We start from the raw sequence: 22,462 nt of genomic DNA on the forward strand, positions 1-22,462 counted from the left end.
TCAAGTGTATGTCCATGGTGGGTGGTTCAAAGCTCCCTACCCGCTTTGGGTGTTTCTCGTGAAGATGAGAAATGAATTGTTCTGTCCTGTGGTGGTTATGTCCATGGGCAAGACACTTTACCATAAGAACTCTGCATGGCATGTGACAGGCCTCTCTTATGTTGTTCAGTGAGGTAGTCACCAACTACTACAAGTAGTACTCCCCTCAATTATAAAGGTGGTCAATATATGGTAAAAAAACATTTGGGGCCGTTACAAAGCGGTCATTATAGACAGGGGTCGTTACAAACAGGTGGGAGTTAGAGCAGGTTTTACTGTATTACAGTTTGATATGAATGCTATTGCATGAACAGTCATTGAAAAACATTTTCCCACCATAAAATTACCAAAAGGTAGAATCAGATCATTTGATTACCAAAAGGTAGACATTTGATTATTTGATTACCAAAAGGTAGACATTTGATTATTTGATTACCAAAAGGTAGAATTAGATCATTTGATTACCAAAAGGTAGACATTGGATCATTCATTTCCTCTTTCAGCATAAAGGTAATGTTGTAAACACAGTGGTTTTTACCTTGATAACCGTCAAGGTTGACGTCCCCTGCCTTCGCCAGTGTGTGTCCAAACCTAGCATCCTTACACATGAATTTCAAACAGTCACTTTCACTCATCTTACGACTTGTAATCTTAATTGGCACGGAATCTTTGGTAATCTGAAACAATATCAGTAATACTAAAGATATCTTAAATAATTAGCCTGTATCATCAATTGTACCAAACTTGCTAACTTGAATGGATTTTAAGTGTTTCATCAAAGTCTAGTGAGAAATGAAATAATTAGAGTGATGATATTTCATTGAAGAGGTTCTCATTAAGTGTATCAACAGACAAACTCATAAAACATCTTTAAATGTATGTCTTAAAGATATATGCTACATTACAGCAAAATTAATCTCCTTTTCCAAAAGAGTTCTATGAACCTGTATATCATATTTGATGTTAACATTGTATCTTGTTTAGTACCTTTTATGTTTGTATGTTTGTGGGACTGATACAAAGCTATCTTTATATGGATTATAGTTTATATATTATATTTTTAAACTCATGAATATGTGTTGTAGCAAATCGATCTATCTAAACCATTCATGACATCATTCAATAAACATACTTAGAACAAGCACTTCAGAACTACTTATACGTTCAAATTGGTACACATTCTCATATTTTATTTAATTCACAATTTCTAAGAAATTGATATCATTATTATTGTTTTATACCATTTCAGAGTCGCTTCCCATGTAAATGTAGATGGCGCCACCAATACTTTGGTCCTTCTCGAGATACATAGGACTACCAACGATGAGATCATCAAATCTGCAAAAAATATGGACCTTGTAAAAATCATGATGCGGACATCAAACTATTAATCCTGTTGTCCACAGAAGGTGAAAAGGACTAAGACCATTCACTAAAACCGGTCACTAAAACCATTCTTGTTGTTCACTAAAACCAGTCACTAAGACCTTCTATATCATGTTGCATGATGGTATTTTAAGCTTACATGTCCTTTGCACCAGCTGACCTGAAATGATGAATATTTGAGTAATAATGATTTGTCATCAGTCAACATTCTCAGAAATAGTAGTCTGAACTCACGAATCATCATTGACGTCGATGGCTGTCAAGGAGTAGCCGAAGGCAGAAAACGGTTCCTCTCCAGTTAGAATCTGGTTGTCCCTGTATGTCAATCCCTTGTTATCTTTCACAAATAGAACTACTTGACCCTTGGAGACGGATCGTGGGGCCCCGCCCACAAAGGTCACTCCATTGGGGTCAAATCTTCCGTATGTTACAGAGAATCCTGGAAGTTAACAATTCAGCATAAGACACATTAATTAATGACCAACTGATTTTCATTACAAGTAATCACACACAGGTTTATTTTATATAACTGATGTAATACTGATAACTGGTATCACTTTTAAAACTTTATACTCAGTACCATATTTATCCTACAATAAGCGCTTGCTGATAAACCCACTCCTATCTATTTCAGTCAGGTCAAATTTTCAAAATAATCGCTATGTGTCTGGTACAGTAATAAGCTATCCACACATATATGTTAATATTCAGTAAAAATAGTTTTATAGCAATATTATATAAAGCTTATGCCTAGTATTAGCGAATTAGTCATGCCTGGTAATAAGCCTATCCATATATTTTGATTTACAGTAGAAACTGTTATACCTGGTAAATACTATTTCAATGTCCTTCATTAAGCCGTCAGTATATGAAATAAGCAATGTGATATTGATAATTCAACATCAGTATTATCACATCTGTTTTCATTATCCCAGGTATACTCTGATATCGATGTGATAAGAAGTCAATCATGTTACGGGATTGGACTACAGCCAATCAAAGTCACCCCGGATATTTTAGAAAGTGTTCTAATGTCGCCTTCATATCTAATCTGTTGACTGATAATGGACACATTTTTTGAGGCAAATAAAGTTGATAGGAAGTATAGGTGAGTTGTATCAAGAGTTTGTAAGGGGTAAGGCTTCCACTAAAAGGGATGGAGGTTAAAGGTCACCTGGATATGTGATAAGTGATTGGGAGTGAAAATCGAACAGGATTTTATAGTCAGGAAGGGGAGAAGTGTGTGAAATGTGTCCTGGATAAGAATTTTGGTAGATTTGCAGGTTCAATCTTGAGGTAAAAAATGTATTTAACAATAGCAAAACAAGTTGTATTAACTGAATATTAATCACTCTTGTTTGCCTTGTCTTAGTGTGGGAGGAAACCAGAGTACTCGGAGAAAACCCATGTGATCAAGCATGTGACCCCATACCTTTTTACGTCCTGTCTGGGAATCAAAACCCAGCATCCAAGGTGAAAGGCGAGAGTGTTACTACTTTGCTACTCGAATACCCATTTTGAGGTGAATAAGATTGCAGTTCTACTGCCAATCAAACTGGACCATCAGTTTTATAAAGTTTGTGGTCAACAATAGAGTTTACGGTCATGTGTCAATACCCACCCATGTAAGATGTGAGGTCAATCGGGCGTGGCTTGCGAGTGTCCTCCTTAAGATAGATCGGTGATCTGAACCATGAAAGGTCCTCTCGGATATTGTCTCCGGTGTACTGTGTCCACAAGCCACCTGTGTATGGTAAATTAGCACAACCTGATCAGTAAAACAACTACATACTGAGGTTTGTATAAAGAACTAGTTGAAATGAGTCAAATAGAGGGCAGAGTAGATTTTTACAATCAACCAAAAACAGCAGTATATTATGTTCTGATGATGAAAACCTTCATGGTTACCATTGGTGCCGTGAAGAATGAGATTTTTAAAATGTCAGAAATCATATGACAGGCAGCTACCATTGAATGGGCCAAATAATGACATTTCATTCATCTTAATAAATTAATCAGCCATATCTATGATTATTATTTTTATCAATTTTTATACATTACCTTTGAATTCTTCCTGTAAGGAGAACCATACCAGGTATTTCTCAAACATTGTTTACAACATTGAATCCCAATAGCCGAATGATGCTTCATACCATATATTTGTTTGAAATGAGTTTATTCACACTTAATGCACTTGGTTCATAAGCTAATGCAAGAGTCACTTTCATTATAATTTACATTACATACCAATCATTAACATTTAGCAATATATTCCCCATAATAAATTCATATTTTCTCCGGAATCATACAATCTTTGAGAGATAATTTAAACCTGTATACATATGTAAAGGTCAGGATGAGACTTACTGTTTTGGTATTAATATTATTACAAAATATGATTATCTTAAACACCAACAGTTATTCAGTTTTCAATTGCTGTTTGAGTTAAAGATAAACATTTTTTCAATTTCAGATAACATTTGTTAAACTTCCAATGTACAATGGCGCCATGATAATCCATACCACCACCTTTGGAATAGGATTACCAGTAAGTATAACAAGAATTAATCTAATTGTATTTGTAAATTTTAAGCAAAATTCACAAAAATTTGTTATAATTACTATATACCAAGTTTGGTTAAAGTTGGACATATGCCATTTGAGAAACAGTTCTAAACACAAAATTGTAAAGTGAAATGTGGACGACACCATTGACATCGCTGTGGCCATGGTCCCTCAAAAGTATCACCACTCTCACTTCATAACTCCGTCGCAGGCGAGACAAAAATTAACCATCCCCTAAAACACTGAGCAGTATAGCTGTTAAATTTCACGAGCTATAGATATCTGATTAAAAGTCTCACCTGTCCAATCAACAGCTCCTGGAGCTCCCAGTAAGACACGCTCGTCCTGTAAATAAAAGTTTAACAAATTACTTAAAAATACTCTTTAATTGAATAAAGTGGCACAGTCAACATTGAACTCCTGAGCTAAATTCTACCTTAAAATTAACAATGCCATTCAGAATTAAGGAATGAACCCTCAGATCTTTATCACTATGACATGGTGACTAAAGGCTATACATTACCTTAATATGTAACATGGACACTTAAGGGTGTATATTACCTTAATGACATGTGACATAGAGACTTAAGGGTGTATGTTACCTTACTGTATGACATGGAGACTTAAGGGTGTATGTTACCTTACTGTATGACATGGAGACTTAAGGGTGTATGTTACCTTACCATGTGACATGGAGACTTAAGGATGTATGTAACCTTACTGTGCGACTGGAGACTTAAGGGTGTATGTTACTTAACTGTGACATGAAGACATGTTTACTGCTCCATGGAGTTTTTAGGATGAGCTATTGAAGCTTATAATTACAGAAAAATAATAGAATAATAGAATAAAATTAAAGACTAACATTCATCATGACACCTGATGTTCCAGCTTGACAATACGCTAAACCTTCATTCTCTAGCCCATCATCACGGCAAGGTCGTCTCTCATTGTCGGCAGAAAGGTCAGAGTTCAATGTCACACACGTTCCTATGCCCACATAATTTGTTGTATATCTGTGAGCACACACCTGAAAACGGGAAAAAAGAGTCTTTCAAATTTTATCAATTACAATTATGAAGCAGTGTTTATAGTATATATATTAATTAGCATTGGCAAACATTTTAGAAATGATTTTTGTCCCATTTTTGTTGACCTTGAGAGAAGCTAAAAGAATTTTGAACGACATACTTGCACACTTAATGCTGACATCTTCATGACACTGTTGAAAGACGTACGCTACCGTAAAATTTTAATGGATAAGTGGACCAGGCCAAGTAAAAGAATTTTAAAAGACCTTTTATTAAATACCAAATTTAGATTTTTTTTCAAAATGGTAGCCAATAATGGCTGTAGCTTATTTTCGTGTCTAATGATTTTTATTGGAGTTAAATGGAGTTAAATTGTGGTGGAAATATGAGGGGACTCACCAGTACACGTTTTCCCGGTTGTGTTGTACTACTGATGGTGGACCCCATCCACTGTCCAGCCCTCTGGCCATCATTACTTATACTGGTTTCTGAAAGAAAGCAATTGACAATTTTAACAAACAAGTTTTATGCAGATTATTTTTCAATGACAAAAAGGTCAAAAAGAAACAATTAAATAACATAGCATGAAAAGTTGAAATGATCAACATTTAACTATTTTTACAACCAACATTGCAGTCATATGACTATGAAGACACCTAGCTACTTAGGCCTATAAATTCTGTTCAAATGACCTTTGACAAAGTACAGAAAAAGTGTAAAATGTTCTCACGTTGGAGTTGGTACTGACCATCCTAAACCTCTGGTTGACCACAGACCAGGCAGTCATGGCTTGACCACTGACCACTTGAGGATGAAGGAGGACTACAGGGCTGAACTGTTTAGTACAGGAACTATTTGTACAGGTCAAACTTTACAGGATTAGTAAGATAGTATATCCGGTCAGATGTATTATCTATATTGACCCCTGGTGTCCTATTGGACTTTTTACTTTGGGCAGTTATTTACACCAGAAGTCTACAGATCACATATAGATATAAAACCTACACTGCCCCCCCCCCCCCCCCATCTATATTCAATTAAGTCTTTTAAAGTATTTATTATGTGTTTAGATTGATGTCAAAAGACTTAGATTAACCAAAAATTACAAGGGTAGGTATACTACGTACTTCACTTCTCAGCTACTCCCTCCATCTTGGCTGGGGTGGCTATATGTACTTACTATAGCTACTTAACAGGTTTGCCCGTTGTCAGTTTAAATTTTACAAGTCCCTGTGTCAAAGAAACATGTTATTTCTTCATATATATGATCAGAATCTATTTTAAATGATAAAATGCCTGTGATATGTAGAGAGCTCAGAATACTGTAGCGGTATATTTGGGTAATGATAAGAGATCCACACAGTTGTGACTTTTAGATAGACCAGACAAGGTGATCTCCGGCCATAAAACAATCCGTAACAAGAGATCCTCCCGAGATCCTCCCGAACAGTGATGGTATCACCAGACCACTACTCCATGTCCCTATGTACACTGACCTGTTTACATTTCAGGCTGACAAAATCAATAAATTTCATCCTACAAAGTCAATTTAAGTTACTGACTGTTGTGTGGCTGATTGCAATACACAGATTATGCTTGTGTACATTTGGAAGCTGTGTTTCCCAAAACACACCTGTTTTTGTTTTCATTTATTTGTGTTTCTATTGTCATTGCATTGATGATCATTGACCAAAACATTACGGATGTAGTGTTAAATTTGTACACCAGTGTACTTAGGTATACCGGGGAAGTAATTCCATGAAATACCAACATACTTCTCATGGAGGAATACATTGCTTTTCAGCTTCTTCCAATAACAGACACCAGTGTATCGATATCCAGGGTATATTTTAAATCAGTCTGTTTCAAAAGAAGATTCTCAAGCCTGCAAAAGGGCTTATTTGGAAAAGTTTCGACAATGCCTGGAAAAGAGGCTTATTTAGACAAGTTTGAAGTCAGTTTCTACTGCAAACTCTTGCAAATGAGGCTTAATATGATTTGGAAAAGTTTGAAATTAGTTAATTTTCCTCTGAAAACTCAAACCTGGAAAATGGACTTTCATTTGTAATCAGAAAAAATTCAACAATTTTTTTCAGCTAAAAATTCTCAAGCTTGCGAACAAAACCTGGCTTTTCTTTTGACTCCAGTTCAGTAGCTTTTCACCTTCAACTCAAACTTAAGATATAGAATTTATAAATATATACTCACCTATATCTTCTATGTACTGACAATCATCAGGGTCCATAGACCTGGCATTACACTTGAACACACCTCCAGTCTGAACAGTCGTACCTTCACTCGTACTGTTAAATAAAGGTGCTCCGACCAGTATTCTGTAAAATACAAACAGAAAATGAAATGTTTATAATTAAAGTTAAACAATTACAGCAGAACCAAATTGTAATCTATTTTTTGTTATGTATACATACCCGAGACCTATTTTATTGTATTGCTATATGTCATGTTTGAATCGATACTGGTTAGGTAATTATAAGTGGAAACAAATTTCTAAAAAGTCTGAAAACCAAAATAGAATATAACCCAGAAGCTTTAAATTTGAGCTCCATTTACTACTATCACATGATGAGTCAAAGAAGAACCAAACAGAAATGTTGTAAACAAATGTGTAGAGGTGAATAGGTGATTTTTTAATATCTGCGAACTATATACATATTGTAAGATCTGTATTGGACAACTTAAACTGGCTACCAGGTTTTTTGCTAAGAACTGTTCAGCATTATTTTGATGCTAGATTATCTCCCCCTAGTTTTAAAACTTAGGATCAGACAACCTTAGAGACGAAAATCATAAAGGTGAATTTTATTTATAAATTTAATTAATACCTAGAGACGGAGCCAGATGGGACAGTCTATGGAATTAATAAATGATGAAGTAATTGCTGATATTGATTATAATTAGGTTTCAGTAGGCAATTTGAGTTAAAGCTAGACAGATGAAACCCTAACGATCTCTCTGATACTGTGGTGTGGTATATACATACACATGTACACATTACAGACATGACTACAGATATGTCTTGATAATCTAAACAATGCCAAGGACTTGTGTAAGTCTATACACTAATACAATGTCAATACTTATAGGACCTATATCCAGATGCGTTCACTTATCTTAATTTCATATATAAAGGTGGCTAGAGATCAAATGCCGCAGATTCTTTGTCCGGTATATATAGGTGTGTATAATAGCTAGGAAAGTCATATCACTTACAACAGTGGGGCCATCTCAAAACCTATCTTACTGACACAATACATTAGAAGATACAGAGGAATCTGGTAGACGACAATGCTAACAACCTTCTATTACTTATATGATATACAAGTTTATAGTAGTCTGCTGGCTTGACTCCAAAATTTGTAGGACAATATATGTGTGTGTGCATTCAAATTATTTCTTTTCAGACAGATCATCAGTTATTTTTCTTCCTCCAGAGGAGACAGCACAACCTTTTGAAAGCACTGTGAGTTGTAGTTTTTTGTGTCATATATAGGATATAATATACCATTACACTTCTCAATTTGCACATTTTTCTATCATAATTATATAAGTATTAACTATACACAGTAAAAATAAATTTCCATCAACATTCCTTTTTCTATGCATATAATTATATAGCCAGTGAAACTATTTCTTCATCAAAATATCTGGGGTTTTATGTTGCTTTATTCTACATCATGCAAATAAAATGACTGTATTAATATCAGAGACCATTACTTTTCTGCTGTATTCAAAATATATCATGATTGATAATTCTTATGAAATGCCCATCACGTACATAATATTTTTTTCACATTCTTTTCTTTTCTCTATACATATATTATTTCTAAATTATCTAAATCACTTTTGCAAGAGCTTCTGAACTTTAAAACTCATTGCTTATATAAAATCAATACTTCTAACTGTTTTTTGTTATTTTTGTTTTTGCTTTTAATTCTTAGTCTAGAGTTGTCACCCTTGAAGTTATGTCCCCTTGTGTACTCATTGATGAACTTTCCCTGATTTTGTTTGTTTGGGTTTATACGGTCAATCGGCCATGAGGGATGTATAGTCATTTATAGGGTCACAGTGATTTCTAAGGTTAAATTTACGTCTCCTTTATACTATACTATATATGATGCAGTTATTTTCTGTTTACATATATATAGCCTGTCACGTGATCACAATATTTCTGATCCAGTCCAACCAATGCAAACACCAGCATCTTGATGACATCCTCAAAGTTACACCCCTTGACGCCCCTCCCTAAAACAACCGGCCTTATACAAAACTGATCTCCCCAATCACCAGTCCTCCGGGACAGAAAGATAAAACCCTGTCCATTATCAGCTGATTCTGGTTTCGATCATTAAAGTAGTAAAATACAATAGCAAATCAATAGAGACTGTTATATTCCATGTATCGCCACTGAAATCAATACCATAATGGACCAGAATTATAGATCCCTGTGGCATTTAGACTAGTATCACCAACAGTTTCCGCCCTTTCCTGTCTATAACTGATCGGCAGATATAAACATCATTTTTTTCTACCTGATGATTGTGATGACAAATCACAATAAGTCTTCGAGAACCCAATCGAGAATTTCCATTTTCCAGGCTTTGAAAACTTAAGATTCCATTAATATCCAGTCCTTGAAATAAAACTTTCTTCGCTTTAAATTTCCAATCTTTCAAATCAAATCTAAATACCATTTCCCAGTTGTTGGATTAGCTGCAGGACGAAGCTGGCATTGTCTCTCTCGATCTATTTACCCGGGTGCACATTTGTACACTTTATGATGAGTTATAATAAAGAGTCTATAATGTATGCTTCCAAGCTGTGAGAGAATTTCTCAAAATCAGGCTATGTCAGAATTTACCAGATAGGAATTTTCAATTATGACCGATGATAATTTAATATACATGTTCTGTATATATGAATATCAAGTGAAAATAAGAATACCTCAAGCTGAGAAATATTGATTTTATTAGTATATATGTATAACACACAAACACACAAATAAAACCCTGATGATCATTTTATTTTCATTTGTATTTCAAATATGAGTAGAATTATCACTTATAAACATATCTGTGACCTAATCTACATGATATGTCATGATATGATTTTGTCACAAATGCATATGAATATTAGTCTGACAAGCAAGATATGTGATATATACGTACATTGACAGCAGTCATTGAAATTAATTCATTTGGTGGCTGCATTATCCAACGCGTTTGTAATTCAGTCCAATAAATGTGAAAATTATCTTTATTAATGAGACATACTGTACGTTGACAGAAGCCATTACGATCAATTCCACTCTGAATGACAAGGATACAGATTATACACAGTGTACGTAGATACAGCTACATAATGTCATACAAACTGATCTCCAACTGTCTGGTCTACTGTAAAACGTCATACAGTTTTGGTCAATAATTCATAATTACATGCTGACATCTTTTTGTAATTATGGTTGTAGAATTCATATACTTGATATATAAAAATTATGAGACTTTCAACTGTCTTTTAATATTTTCTGAACAAAAGAAATCTTATGGTTTTTGACAGATATTCTTCATTCCATAACAACTAATGATTTCTAAATAGTCGGCATCCCAATTCTTTATTGCAATCCTTTTTCAATTAGGTATATATGCTCGTTAAATATGTGATAATTATTAGCCAAAAATCATTACCTGACATGATATTTAGCTAAACATATCTATATTGTGTCAATGGATGTGTCAGAATTACTGTCTTCCATTTGTCATTAAATAAATACTTTTATTACATTTTTACCAGTGAAATATCGAAAATTATTCATTCTATAAGAGATGCTTTTCACGAGTGAAAAATATCATTTTTTTTATTTGACAATCAGAACACTCAACAAACGACAATGGGGAAAATTGAGATTTAATATCATAAATAGCTCTCCGTCATGTTATATGATGTCATAATGCAACGTCATAATGACATAACGTCACAATTTGGCGTACATTTGTGAATCGTTGACAGGGGACCACAATGAATTCTGGGAGAGATGGAGCTGTCTTCGTATATTTTGCTGTAAAATGTAATAAATAGAATATCTAATAGTATCTTCAGTAATACCAAATATATTTCACTGGTGTGGCTAATATTTGGATCTCTTTCATTCATGCTACACGCACTCATGAAAGATATAAAAATACTAGGCACACTCATGAAATAATTGATGTTACTGTTAGATTATACCCTCTATTATTTTCAAATTTTTTGATCTACGGAGACATTATTTAATAATACACACATCTCAATCTCAATAACGGTACCTTTATACAAATGAAGCCTTTGACAGGTGTTTAGCATTTGAATTAATAATATAAGTAAGAATTGGTTTCCCCTAAAATTCGAAAGTGGGGATTAACACATGTTAGACTATAGGTAATACCTTTCAAACCCAAGAGTTTAAACTCAGAAGAGTCATGATCCATGAGTCAAAACAGAGGAGTCAAAACTCAGAGTCAAAATGAGAGGAGAACTCAGAGGAGTCAAAACATTCTACTCCATCCCCATGTCACCTAAAAGTCCTGATATCAATAACACGTCCATCACTCAAAATATTCTGAACCTTTTTATTAACGACTCTGAGGCATGAATGAAAATGAAGATGAATCCCTTGTGTATATATATATAGCAAATGTCATTATATAGGGTACATACATACGCTGACCTGAATATGACGAGATAATTATACACTGTATTTCTCCCCAGTCCACACTGGACCAAATTATCCTGTGGTAATTCTAAACCGCACGTCAGCTTATATTGAAAAATTTGTCTACACCCCTGCAGATAGCAATATCAGTAAAAACACATATACTGTGTGTAGTGTCAATTCAAAGTACAATCCTACAGAAAATGAAATACATTTTCAAGATCAATTTTAATGTGTTACACTCTGAATTTTTATTAGAATTCAGGTCCGTATACAAAGTATTATAATATGTAAGAGTTTCCTTTCAGAACTTCAATGACAGGAACATTTTCTGAATCAAACACGTACATATCATTGTAAGACAGTTTCTACGACAAAACTAATACAATTTTACGAAAATATTGATGCAAGATTTAATAAACAGACAACACTGTCAGATGACGAAGCTCTGTACAATTCCAACCACAGAGAAAAATCGGGCTACCTTATCATGGGCCTAGCACAGGGAGTTGAATTACTGTATTGAGAGCAGACAAAAGCTGTACAATAGACTACCCTATGGATTTAGGGGGAAGAAGAGACACAACAGCTACACATTGATTTGCTGTGTTACATCGGACACTGTTGAAAAATGAGATATAGGATATATTTTTCATCACAGCAGGGGATCCACGTATGTTCTGGACAATACTGGGTTTTATGGAGCCAAGTCATGGATGAGATAGCACTAATCAGCAGGCAGCATCTATCCCATTACTTTGACACAGTCATTTCACTCAAATGTGATAACCAACACATATTCTAGTGCATGACACATAGATTCAATGTTATTCAGATAAAAAAAATATGTTATCAAAATTTTCAACTCATGCCTATATTATGTATACGTAGTTGACAATCAAATACAAATATTTTTATTTTTCCAGAATCTAATTTAACTTTAAAGCTAGCTAGGGCATGCAAACTGCACAATACTGGAGTAATCTAAAATTGTTTGTGTGTGTCTGTTGTGCTTTTGTTAAAGTTGATCCAGGAAATTAAATAAACCTTAAGTCTATTTAAAGTTTTTTTTCAATTCCTGAATTTTCTGAAAGATTTAGTTTTGTAAATTGGCTATCATTAGTGAGAATTGATGAGAATATTAGTTCTTTATGATCAGCTCATAGTATTATACTGACCAAGGTTAAATCCTGGTCACAGCACCAATTTGTAACAGCTAGGATGCAAATGACACAACACTTCATCACTTATTAGGTAAAGGAACTAAATTGAATCTAACAAAGTCTCACAAATACAAATGTATTGTTAATTACACCTTTATAAATTGACATAATCATCTCCCTTTAACAAGGTATCTTGTTGATGTGATATATATATAAATGTAAACTTTATTTATTGTGCAAAAATTGCAAAACAAGTTATATTTCAACTTATAATAATCACTCTTGTTGGCCTGGATGGAAGTGAGGGTGGGGATGGGAGGTACCCCCCCCGGTCTTACTGTGGGAGGAAACTGGAATACCAGGGGAATCCCATGTGGTTGGTCAGGTAACATAACCTCATACGTTTTCAAGTCCGACCAGATTGTTAATTCACCTAGATACATGTACAGGAGTTGCATGTACTAAATCATTTTCCCCTTGAAATAAGCTACATCAATTTTATTAAGTTGAAAGCTGTTATTCTTTTGAATAAGCTCAGCACATTTGAATTTTCAAGTATTATGACTGGGTACATACATTGTAGCCTATATATATAATGAGGCCAACAGCACCAGTTCAAATAAAGAGGTCGACTTTTACATAATGTTAACAATGTATAGGTTTTCTGTACATGTGCTGCTTTGAATTCTTGTCTTTGTGTGTAATTTGTAGATTTTACAAAGATGTTTCTAAAAAAAAAGAAAATTCCAAGACACCAAATCCTCTCAGTGATTATTTTGTTAATTACATAATTGGCACACAACTCAAAGTTATTGTTTCATGGCATTGTACCACATTCCTTACCTAGTACTCCTGGATGACTGACTGTACTGCACGTACAAATTAGTATTATGACAAACACCTAATTATTTAAAGGATTGGTACACATGTATATGTAATTGCTTGAAAACCAAAAATAAAACCACATTTGTTCACAAAAGTTAAATATTGACTTGTTGAGAATTTAATCAAATGCATGCATGTGTTTAAACAATGATGTCCATTTGAAGGCAGAACATAAAAGTGTTAAACAAATTAATATTTGTCCTAAGATCAATATGTATGTTCAGCACTGTTTGATATATGACCAGAAAATCAGCAAAGCGCTGAATGCTGTTTGCTTTTCATAACCAATATTGATTCTCACAACTTCTAGGTCCGAAGGATAAATTTCTATTGCATCCTGATAAATCACCAGAAAATTGACCAGGATATTTTTATGTGATCCAATCAACGACACTGCAGAACTGAACAAACATGGAAATTTTTTACTTAAGTTTGCTAGGCTTATATATAAAATTATCATCCAACAGCCAGCGTCATTTTGAGGCACTGGTTTCCTTGTAGTAGTTGGTGAATACATCACTGCAAAAAATACAGGAGGCCTGTTGCATATCATCAAGAGCAATTGCATTGAGGTAATGTGTCTTGCCCATGGACACAATTACAACAGAACAGCTAGACCAGACTGTTGCTCAGCTTCCCGAAGATGGCCAAGAAACACAAACTGACAGACAGGTTGAATGTGGGGAGCATCAAGAATTTTGTTCTAGGCATTTTGTCTGCAAGGTTTCCAAGTGAAACTATTTTGTCCAAGGTGTCCAAGTTAAGCTGTTTTGTCCAAGGTTTCCAAGTTTAGCTATTTGCAGATCTTCATTTCATCTGAATATGTCTAATATCAGCAAGTGTTTATGAGATATTGAACATGGATACTATTACAAGCAAAACCATCCATCCCTACATAAAGGCATGTATTCATTTTAGAAGTATGGTGGATCCAGCTATATGGGGCTATAGTTTGTGTTCAAAATTCAGTAGTACTGTAAATTACTAATATGTCACATGGGACTTATTTATACCTAATTATATAAATGCATGAGGAGCCGCGAAATCAAATCCCTCGCAATTTTTATTACGAAAATGACATCTTTGGATGGTTGCCAATTCAAGCTATCATGCACCTCCAATAGCTCATCATTCGCGATTTCATAGTCCTCTCTAGATCTAGATCAGCATCTTTCAAAATCATCTATTTCACAAATGACAGATCTGATGATCAGGGGAGGTAAGTTCATGAAATAAAGTATTCATAAAATTTAAGTTGTTAACACCAGAAATTGTCATTTGCCATATATACACAATTCATATTACATTTTCATGTACATGTGGAATGTTTTGAAATTGAAGTAAGATATAGATATATACAGGGCTTTTCCTCACTTGTTTGGGAAAGGGCCTTTTTGTCTCATTTTGGGAAGAAAATTGACGAATTGGGAAAGATTTTTTCAGGAGTAAACTGCAAATTCTGGGAATATATATGGCCGATATAAAACAATTCCCATTGGGAATGGGTCCCATTATAACATCCCCAAAAAAACCCAGAAAAAGCCCTGATACATACATCATAAGTTCTCTCTACAGTCAGAAAATTGGCTGACTTGACTAAATTTCTATGTCCTAGGCAATAGCTATTTACAAGCACCAGAAATTGGCCGTTAATTTCAGTCTTGATAGCTCTGAATCAGCTCATGCATGATTGTCAAGTCTTCATGCCTGACAATTGCTCTTCTGATCAGTTATATGGGAGGTTGTTTGTGGCAAAAGCATTGCACTTTTTTGACGGACAAGATAAGACAGCAATATAGAAGATGAGTAATATCGCCCAGGAGAATGTTGACATCGGCTTCCAGCATCAATCTGGGGATCGTTGAACCCCTTCTCAATTAGCTATCATACACAAATGTCATGTTATAGAAAATCAATGTCCCCATCAGACTTTTGTGTACTCTGTGTATACCGATAGTATTGTGGAATAAGGCAAACATATCCAACCAATTATACACGACAAATGTATAAATATAATCAAAATATCATTGGTTATCTAACTCAAGCAAATACCATCACATTACACTCTTAAACAATTTAATTATTGACTTAATTAAATTACTTTTAAATTTTAACAAAATGCAAATTGAAGTAAAATAATCTTCTGTTTAAATTTAAATTTCATTTTACCAGCTGCACTTAAAAGTTTAATTTTATAAACGGCACTCAATTCTTTGCATGCACTTTTTGCACTATACTTACAATCCTTTAAAAGTTTGAGTTCCTTTTTTATCTCTCAAATGTTTTAAGCTAAGAATATAATTAGCTGTGTCTATCCTTAAGAAATTTTATCAGAGGTTATATGATTGGTTGGTTGTAATGTTTGGTCTTTATGTGATTATGACCTTTTTCATTTGTATACCTTGCGTGCGTCTGTTAGTGTTAATTGGATATATTTCTGTGCATGGGTAGCATTTTTTCATCTTCATGTTTTTCATTTGTTACACATTGATGTTGGTGTAGTATCTTTAACATACAGTTAACAAACTTAGGAAACTAAGTAAGCAAACAACTTTCATTAAATCAATTTATGATATGCCAGTGGACTAGAATTGTGATGAATATATATATATACCGGTAAATCCCCCTTTTATAAGTTGTAGTGCGTGGGACGGGGTCGTTATAAGGCAGGTACTGTTGATGTTACACCTGTAACGAGTACTGTAAGAGTGAGAGTAAGTGTACACACCTGTAGGGCTATCATGCCTGATTAGTTTTGTATAATTAACCAGGTACACACAAGACCACGGGGTCACAGATCTAAATACTTCCATCTGTACAGCCAAACTCTGATACCCTATCGGACAAACTCCAACACCAGTATGCATGGCCACACAGTCTGAATCGCATTATCAACAAGCTAAAGGTATTCAAATTTAAATACCAATGAATAATAGATGATTGTATCAGAGGTAGTCACCTTAGCAAGGAAATGTTTCCTTAAAAAACATGGCAAAGAAACCAGTGGCATGGCTATAGGGATCATAGCCATGGCATCAGTGTCAAATGTTGAAAAAAAAATGCAAAGGTACGGCAAAACGAAAAAGGGGACTGTAAAAAGTGCACCTAATATTGCATAATGAAAAATAATTTTGAGATGATTAAAAGACAAAAATTTAAAGGCACATCAAAAATCCAAACAGACTAATGGTACACTGTAACACAGTTAATTAGACATTACAAACAACCTGCACCTCAACACATTGTACCAAGGTTACACATTATCACTGCCGTAATTATTATATACATGTGTACGTATATACATATATATACGTATGGGTGAGAAGGTTCAAATAACACCTCCGCCTGAGTAACATCACTCGAAAATAATCTGTATAATTACTACAAACGTGTTGGAATCAGAACCAAGTGCTAGTTGCCCAATCATTATTCTACTTAACATCAGGTGTGCATGCCTGATGTACAACAGGTAGTTAACAGATTCTGGTGTAAACGAAGTCACGGCATCAAAATGGCGTCTGTAAATTTCAAACAGGCACGTCTGTAAAGTGACTACAAATTGGTACACTCAAGTGTTTTAGTTGCCTTCTGCACGTGAAAAGTGTGTTAAGTTATATTGTTCAAACATATTTTATTCATCCCATTTAATGGCTTATAGCTATAGGGAACAGACAAGTGGCTTTGGACTTGGATAAATCCACTACATGCTGGAACAATTTAACCATTACCCCAGGGATTCAGTTAATTGTGCCAGAGGTTGGATGTTTTTGGGGGAATACACAAAAAACTGTAAATTATAGTAAAAACTGTCCAAATACTTGACATTTGATGAGAACATCAAGATGAGCTAACACTTTTATTAACGTGATATACTGTATAAGCCCACCCATTTCCTCTCTTTAGTCACCACATATATGGGTACTTAATACAAGCATGCATGTTAGACCATAAATGAATGACAGCTAAAGTATAGGTGGTCTGGTTCCATAAATCTAGACCTATATAGATTGACTTCAAAGTCAATTAATACTTAATTCAAACTAAAGTCATAATGGGGGTTTTAAGGGATTTTCTACCCTTTCATGCAAGAAAAAATCTTTAACAAATTATATTATTTATTATAGTTTATTATAGTTATTTAGGGCTAGCTAGCTAGACAGCAGGTGTTTCTAGAAACAATCTGTATTTCTGCTTGGTATATATGAATTAAGGATCTAAATGTGGTTATTGAGTGACAGTAAAACATTAACAATGCAGAAGTTATCTAGAATTCTTAATTGGCACATTATCCATCAATTCAGAGATAATCAAATTAAGTGTATATAATACATTATCAATCAATTCAGAGATAATCAAATTAAGTGTATATAATACATTATCAATCAATTCAGAGATAATCAAATTAAGTGTATATAATACATTATCAATCAATTCAGAGATAATCAACTTAAGTGTATATGATACATCACTTTATGATACACTTATAATAATGTGTTGGAGTTATCTCCCTTTAGGTTATACCTGACTTTTTGGCCAAGTGATCTCCCTTTGATTAATTAATTAGCATTTTATAATTATGGTGCTATCTATTTATAGCTTCACACAATTTACGTATGTGTAACCATACTGTACAAATCAAATTTATAAAACGATAAATCTATTTTTTGTGGAAATCATTTGGGAATTAAGTTAAGATGCAGGTTCTATATATAGCCATATAGTGTAAACTGCAATTTAAATGAATTCAATTTATTTCAAGATACAATGTTTAAAGCAAGGCCTGTTGAAATCTTCAGCAGCTTACTTAATTTTGCTTTCCAACTTTTTGCAGACATTGCAAAAATTATGGATTTTCCTCTACGATATTAATGTTATTTTGCATCCTTCATTGCATGCCAATAACATTCTCAGTAAGATCCACTGCATACCTCGGCTTGGAACTGGTTATATAATCCTCCTTCCCAGACCAGAAGCACCTGTACATGTGCATCATGTAAATGTAACCCATTATAACTTAAAACATTAAACAATATTGCACAGGTATCACCGATATATTCACTTGTACCTCTGTTAGAGATAAAAAAATCCTTAAGCCAAATTGTGGGAGAAACACAGCCAATATTTAGCAACAGACAAATATCTGCATCAGATCATGTGCTGCACAGTGGTGATATTTTCACATAAATGCCACAGGTTCATCTGAACACACTACACCTGTTCTCGATCATTATCAACCTCATCAAACCTTAATGTTCAACACTCTCTAATATAACCCCTACTTTAGATATTATGTAATGTAGTGTATGTATATAATGCCGCAATACCATACACACAGAAATTCATTGCCTCTTCTGCGTCTTGTTCGATGTGAAAAACAATACTGTAACTATATTTATCCAGTGAGGGAAAGACTAACCAAAATTTTAGCTGCCCCCCCTGGCATGTCCTTAAATGATCATGACCCTGGCTGTTCATTAATTTGGACGTCAGACAAAAAATAAACCAACCAAACCACAGAAAAAGCCATACGCTGGATTGTCTGGTTTTGTATCATACAAATAACATACTGATCATGATACGTACCCTATATATATTATCTTAAAACAACACTTATATAAACAAGTAGTGAAACAACAATACCTAAAAGGTTCAAAGGGCATGCGTAAGGGCAACTGTTATCTCAAAATATTGTTTTATCTTTCAAGATTTGCTTGACTGAAAGAAACCTAGGCTATCGGGGATAACTCTCAAGACTTGAAGGCTTTGATAGCTGGATATATATATATATATGTATGAGCCATATATAACACATGTTAATAATATTCCTTTTTATTCGCACACACACCCATGGCCACTTAATTACAACTACGATAATCTCCAATCAGGTTAGAAAACAATCTGCATTGCTCACCTGGCCTGTAATTATAATGCATTGATTTAATGATTCCAGACCATTTATTTATCAACTTTGTTGGGGTACGTATATATATACATATCCCAGTAAATCTTCACTCCCAGCCAGAGATCTTGGTTCTAGGACTTTGGTTATTGAGAGGACATCTAGTGTAAGGAAAAGGAAACTTGACCCCTGTGACCCTAAAAATAAGTCGAGGTCATTACTTTTTGCAAACTTTGTCTGGGTTGATCCCAGGAATATTTCAGCTATATATATTATACTTGATTCTAGGACTTTTGGTTAATGGAAAGAAGTTTTTTTAGCACTAAGTGTTTCAACTTAGAACCCTAGCCTGTGACCATCAATGTTAGTCAAGGTCATTTCTTTTCACAAACTTCGTCAACTTCATCCCAGGATTAATCTACCCACTGAATATCTTGATTCTATGGGACCTTTCGTTATTGAGAAGAAGCTATTCGAAAGAAAAAATTGATTCCAGATGGACGAGGCCTTATGACATACTTAGCTCACTTGGCCCTTCAAGCCAGGTGAGTTATAATAAAACAAATAAATTGACAGAAAGACATTTAATACATAAGACATTGTATTATTGGGCCATTGAAAAACTTCAAGAATGTACAAGTTTGGTCGTTCTTTAAATAGAAACATTGATTTTTCTGTTTCAGCAAATACTTAGTTCAAGAACTGAGAGAATTTTATGCTTATCAATGGTAGATCTACGATTTTTTCAGTGAGGTAGCTTAGCCACCAGCTACTACAAATTAAAGGAGGGACCGCTTTAAAATGTTTATAGCTGTATGTTCACAGGATGATTGATATATATATTTATATATATATATATATTAGCCCAGCAAGCAATCTCACTGTAAAATAGCCTGTTTTCATGCTGAACATCATCAAACAAAATTCCCCTCTTGCTCCTAATTCAGATATATATATCTAATCGATCATCTCATACAAATAATCAGCATCATGTTTTTACAAATTATGGGTATAGAATTATTTCTATATTAAGTTGATTTGCACATTAAATGTTCATTTCAACAATTATCACAGCAAATATCATTTCATTTTATAAAAAGCTGGTGAACGAACATTAACTGGACTTGGCAATGTTCGTAAAATTAACATGATAATGTATTGTATCACTGACAGGACAGACACACCTAACAAATGATGACGGAAATGTTAAGTACATAGTTGATCAATTTCAGGAAACATCAAACAGCTTGATCGGAAATTAAACCAAATAACAGTTAATAAATATTTTGGGAAGTCACAAGGCTTTGCATGCCGAAAGTTGAAACAACCATCATATACCAGCAGTTATGATGCTCATGAAGTGTTTATGATTTCAATGACAATAAAGGAAGTAAAACAATAGATATCACCAACGACCAGTCTATTATATAGCTAGTCAATTCAACATGTCAATTTATACATGTATACTTCTTTAGTATATCTATACAGTAAAATGACAGAATTTGAAATAAATTCACCTCTTCTTTAAATTTGAAATCTTGAATAAAGTAAATGTGCTTAATATTATCTTGATAAATATCTAGAAACTAATTGAAATTACAAAATTTTATAAATAAATATTCAGTACAGACTGAAGGAAAATTTTTTTTTCAATATTTTCCATCTTTATATTTCTCAATTTAATAATCAGACTAGCATTCATTTTGTATCCTTTAAATAGTATTTGTTTATAACATTGCATAACTTTTCATATCAATACATGCATGGGATCTACTAATACACCGGAAGGAAAATTGTTGTTCTCAATTAACGTCAAAGTATAATCTGTCAGATATTTCGGTAGTTGTAAATATTTCCTGAATTACAGCACATTCTAGTTCCCATGTGTTAGACTTTTTACACAATCCATATACATTGTACATATATATATCATTCCAAGATAGCAGCACTATAGACAGGCCACAGAACGAACAGCCATAGCGATAGCTGCCCCAGTATCTGTGACTTAGTATATACTTGTATAACTTGGGACAAGTTTTACGAGACCCGACTGACATCAATCCCTGCTCTATTCTATTTTTTATATCTCCTGACACATTCATCTTTGTGCTAATTCATACGAGAATGAACTTTCCGTGGGAAGCTCGCCTGATAATCGGCTGAAATTGCTGTGGATATGAGTGCCTATGCTTCATCAGCATCTGATTCTCCAACAATTGGAATCCAGCACATCAACAATAATGCAGTAGATTGTGAATTGGCCGCCAGTCAAAGAGTGCATATAATGCTGGACCTCAGTACCAGCATATAGTACATGTACACCCACTGTTTGTTTTATAGCAGGCAGTTTTCTGAAGGCTTTTTGGGACCCATAATTAGATTCCAAAATGAAAGTTATACTTCATATAAAAACCAATTTCCCAATATTTATAGTTTACTCCTGAATATCTACCTCCCAATTTATCCATTTCTTCTCAAAAATGAGACAGAAAAAAATCCTGTCTCAATGTGCAAGCTCTCTCCAAGACAAGTGTTGATAAGTGTTAACACATGTATACCTGGTGATTACTATACACCTTACTCCTGTGTAGTTACTACTTCAGTAGTACGTGTCAAACTCAGTAATGTCTCAGTATTACACTATGTATAAACAAATGGAATAAAGCAGCATCACCGAAAAAACGAACAGATGTCATTATAATAAATGGTGCTTTCTGCTGATCTCACAATTACTCTGGTCATGATACTCTGACAAGAAATGAAGCAATATACCTGGGGAGGATTG

The 22,462-nt window shown here is 34.1% G+C and overlaps 1 protein-coding gene across 8 annotated transcripts in view; it reads right to left on the reverse strand.

Annotated features, from left to right (window-relative positions):
- The window catches only part of LOC117343650 (integrin alpha-PS1-like), a 79,826-nt gene that overhangs the window by 39,385 nt on the left and 17,979 nt on the right, over positions 1–22,462 (reverse strand). For all 8 annotated transcript variants that reach the window (XM_033906105.1, XM_033906104.1, XM_033906102.1 and 5 more), the window contains exons 2-9: positions 7,230–7,354; positions 5,421–5,509; positions 4,856–5,020; positions 4,290–4,335; positions 3,047–3,169; positions 1,660–1,864; positions 1,281–1,377; positions 578–716 (exon numbers count right to left, since the gene is read on the reverse strand). In XM_033906105.1, coding sequence (XP_033761996.1) covers positions 578–716; positions 1,281–1,377; positions 1,660–1,864; positions 3,047–3,169; positions 4,290–4,335; positions 4,856–5,020; positions 5,421–5,509; positions 7,230–7,354 — 989 coding nt within the window. The remainder of the gene's footprint in view (positions 1–577; positions 717–1,280; positions 1,378–1,659; positions 1,865–3,046; positions 3,170–4,289; positions 4,336–4,855; positions 5,021–5,420; positions 5,510–7,229; positions 7,355–22,462) is intronic.

Source organism: Pecten maximus, chromosome 15 (genome assembly GCF_902652985.1).
Source record: "Pecten maximus chromosome 15, xPecMax1.1, whole genome shotgun sequence".
In the NCBI taxonomy this organism is placed as follows: domain Eukaryota; kingdom Metazoa; phylum Mollusca; class Bivalvia; order Pectinida; family Pectinidae; genus Pecten; species Pecten maximus.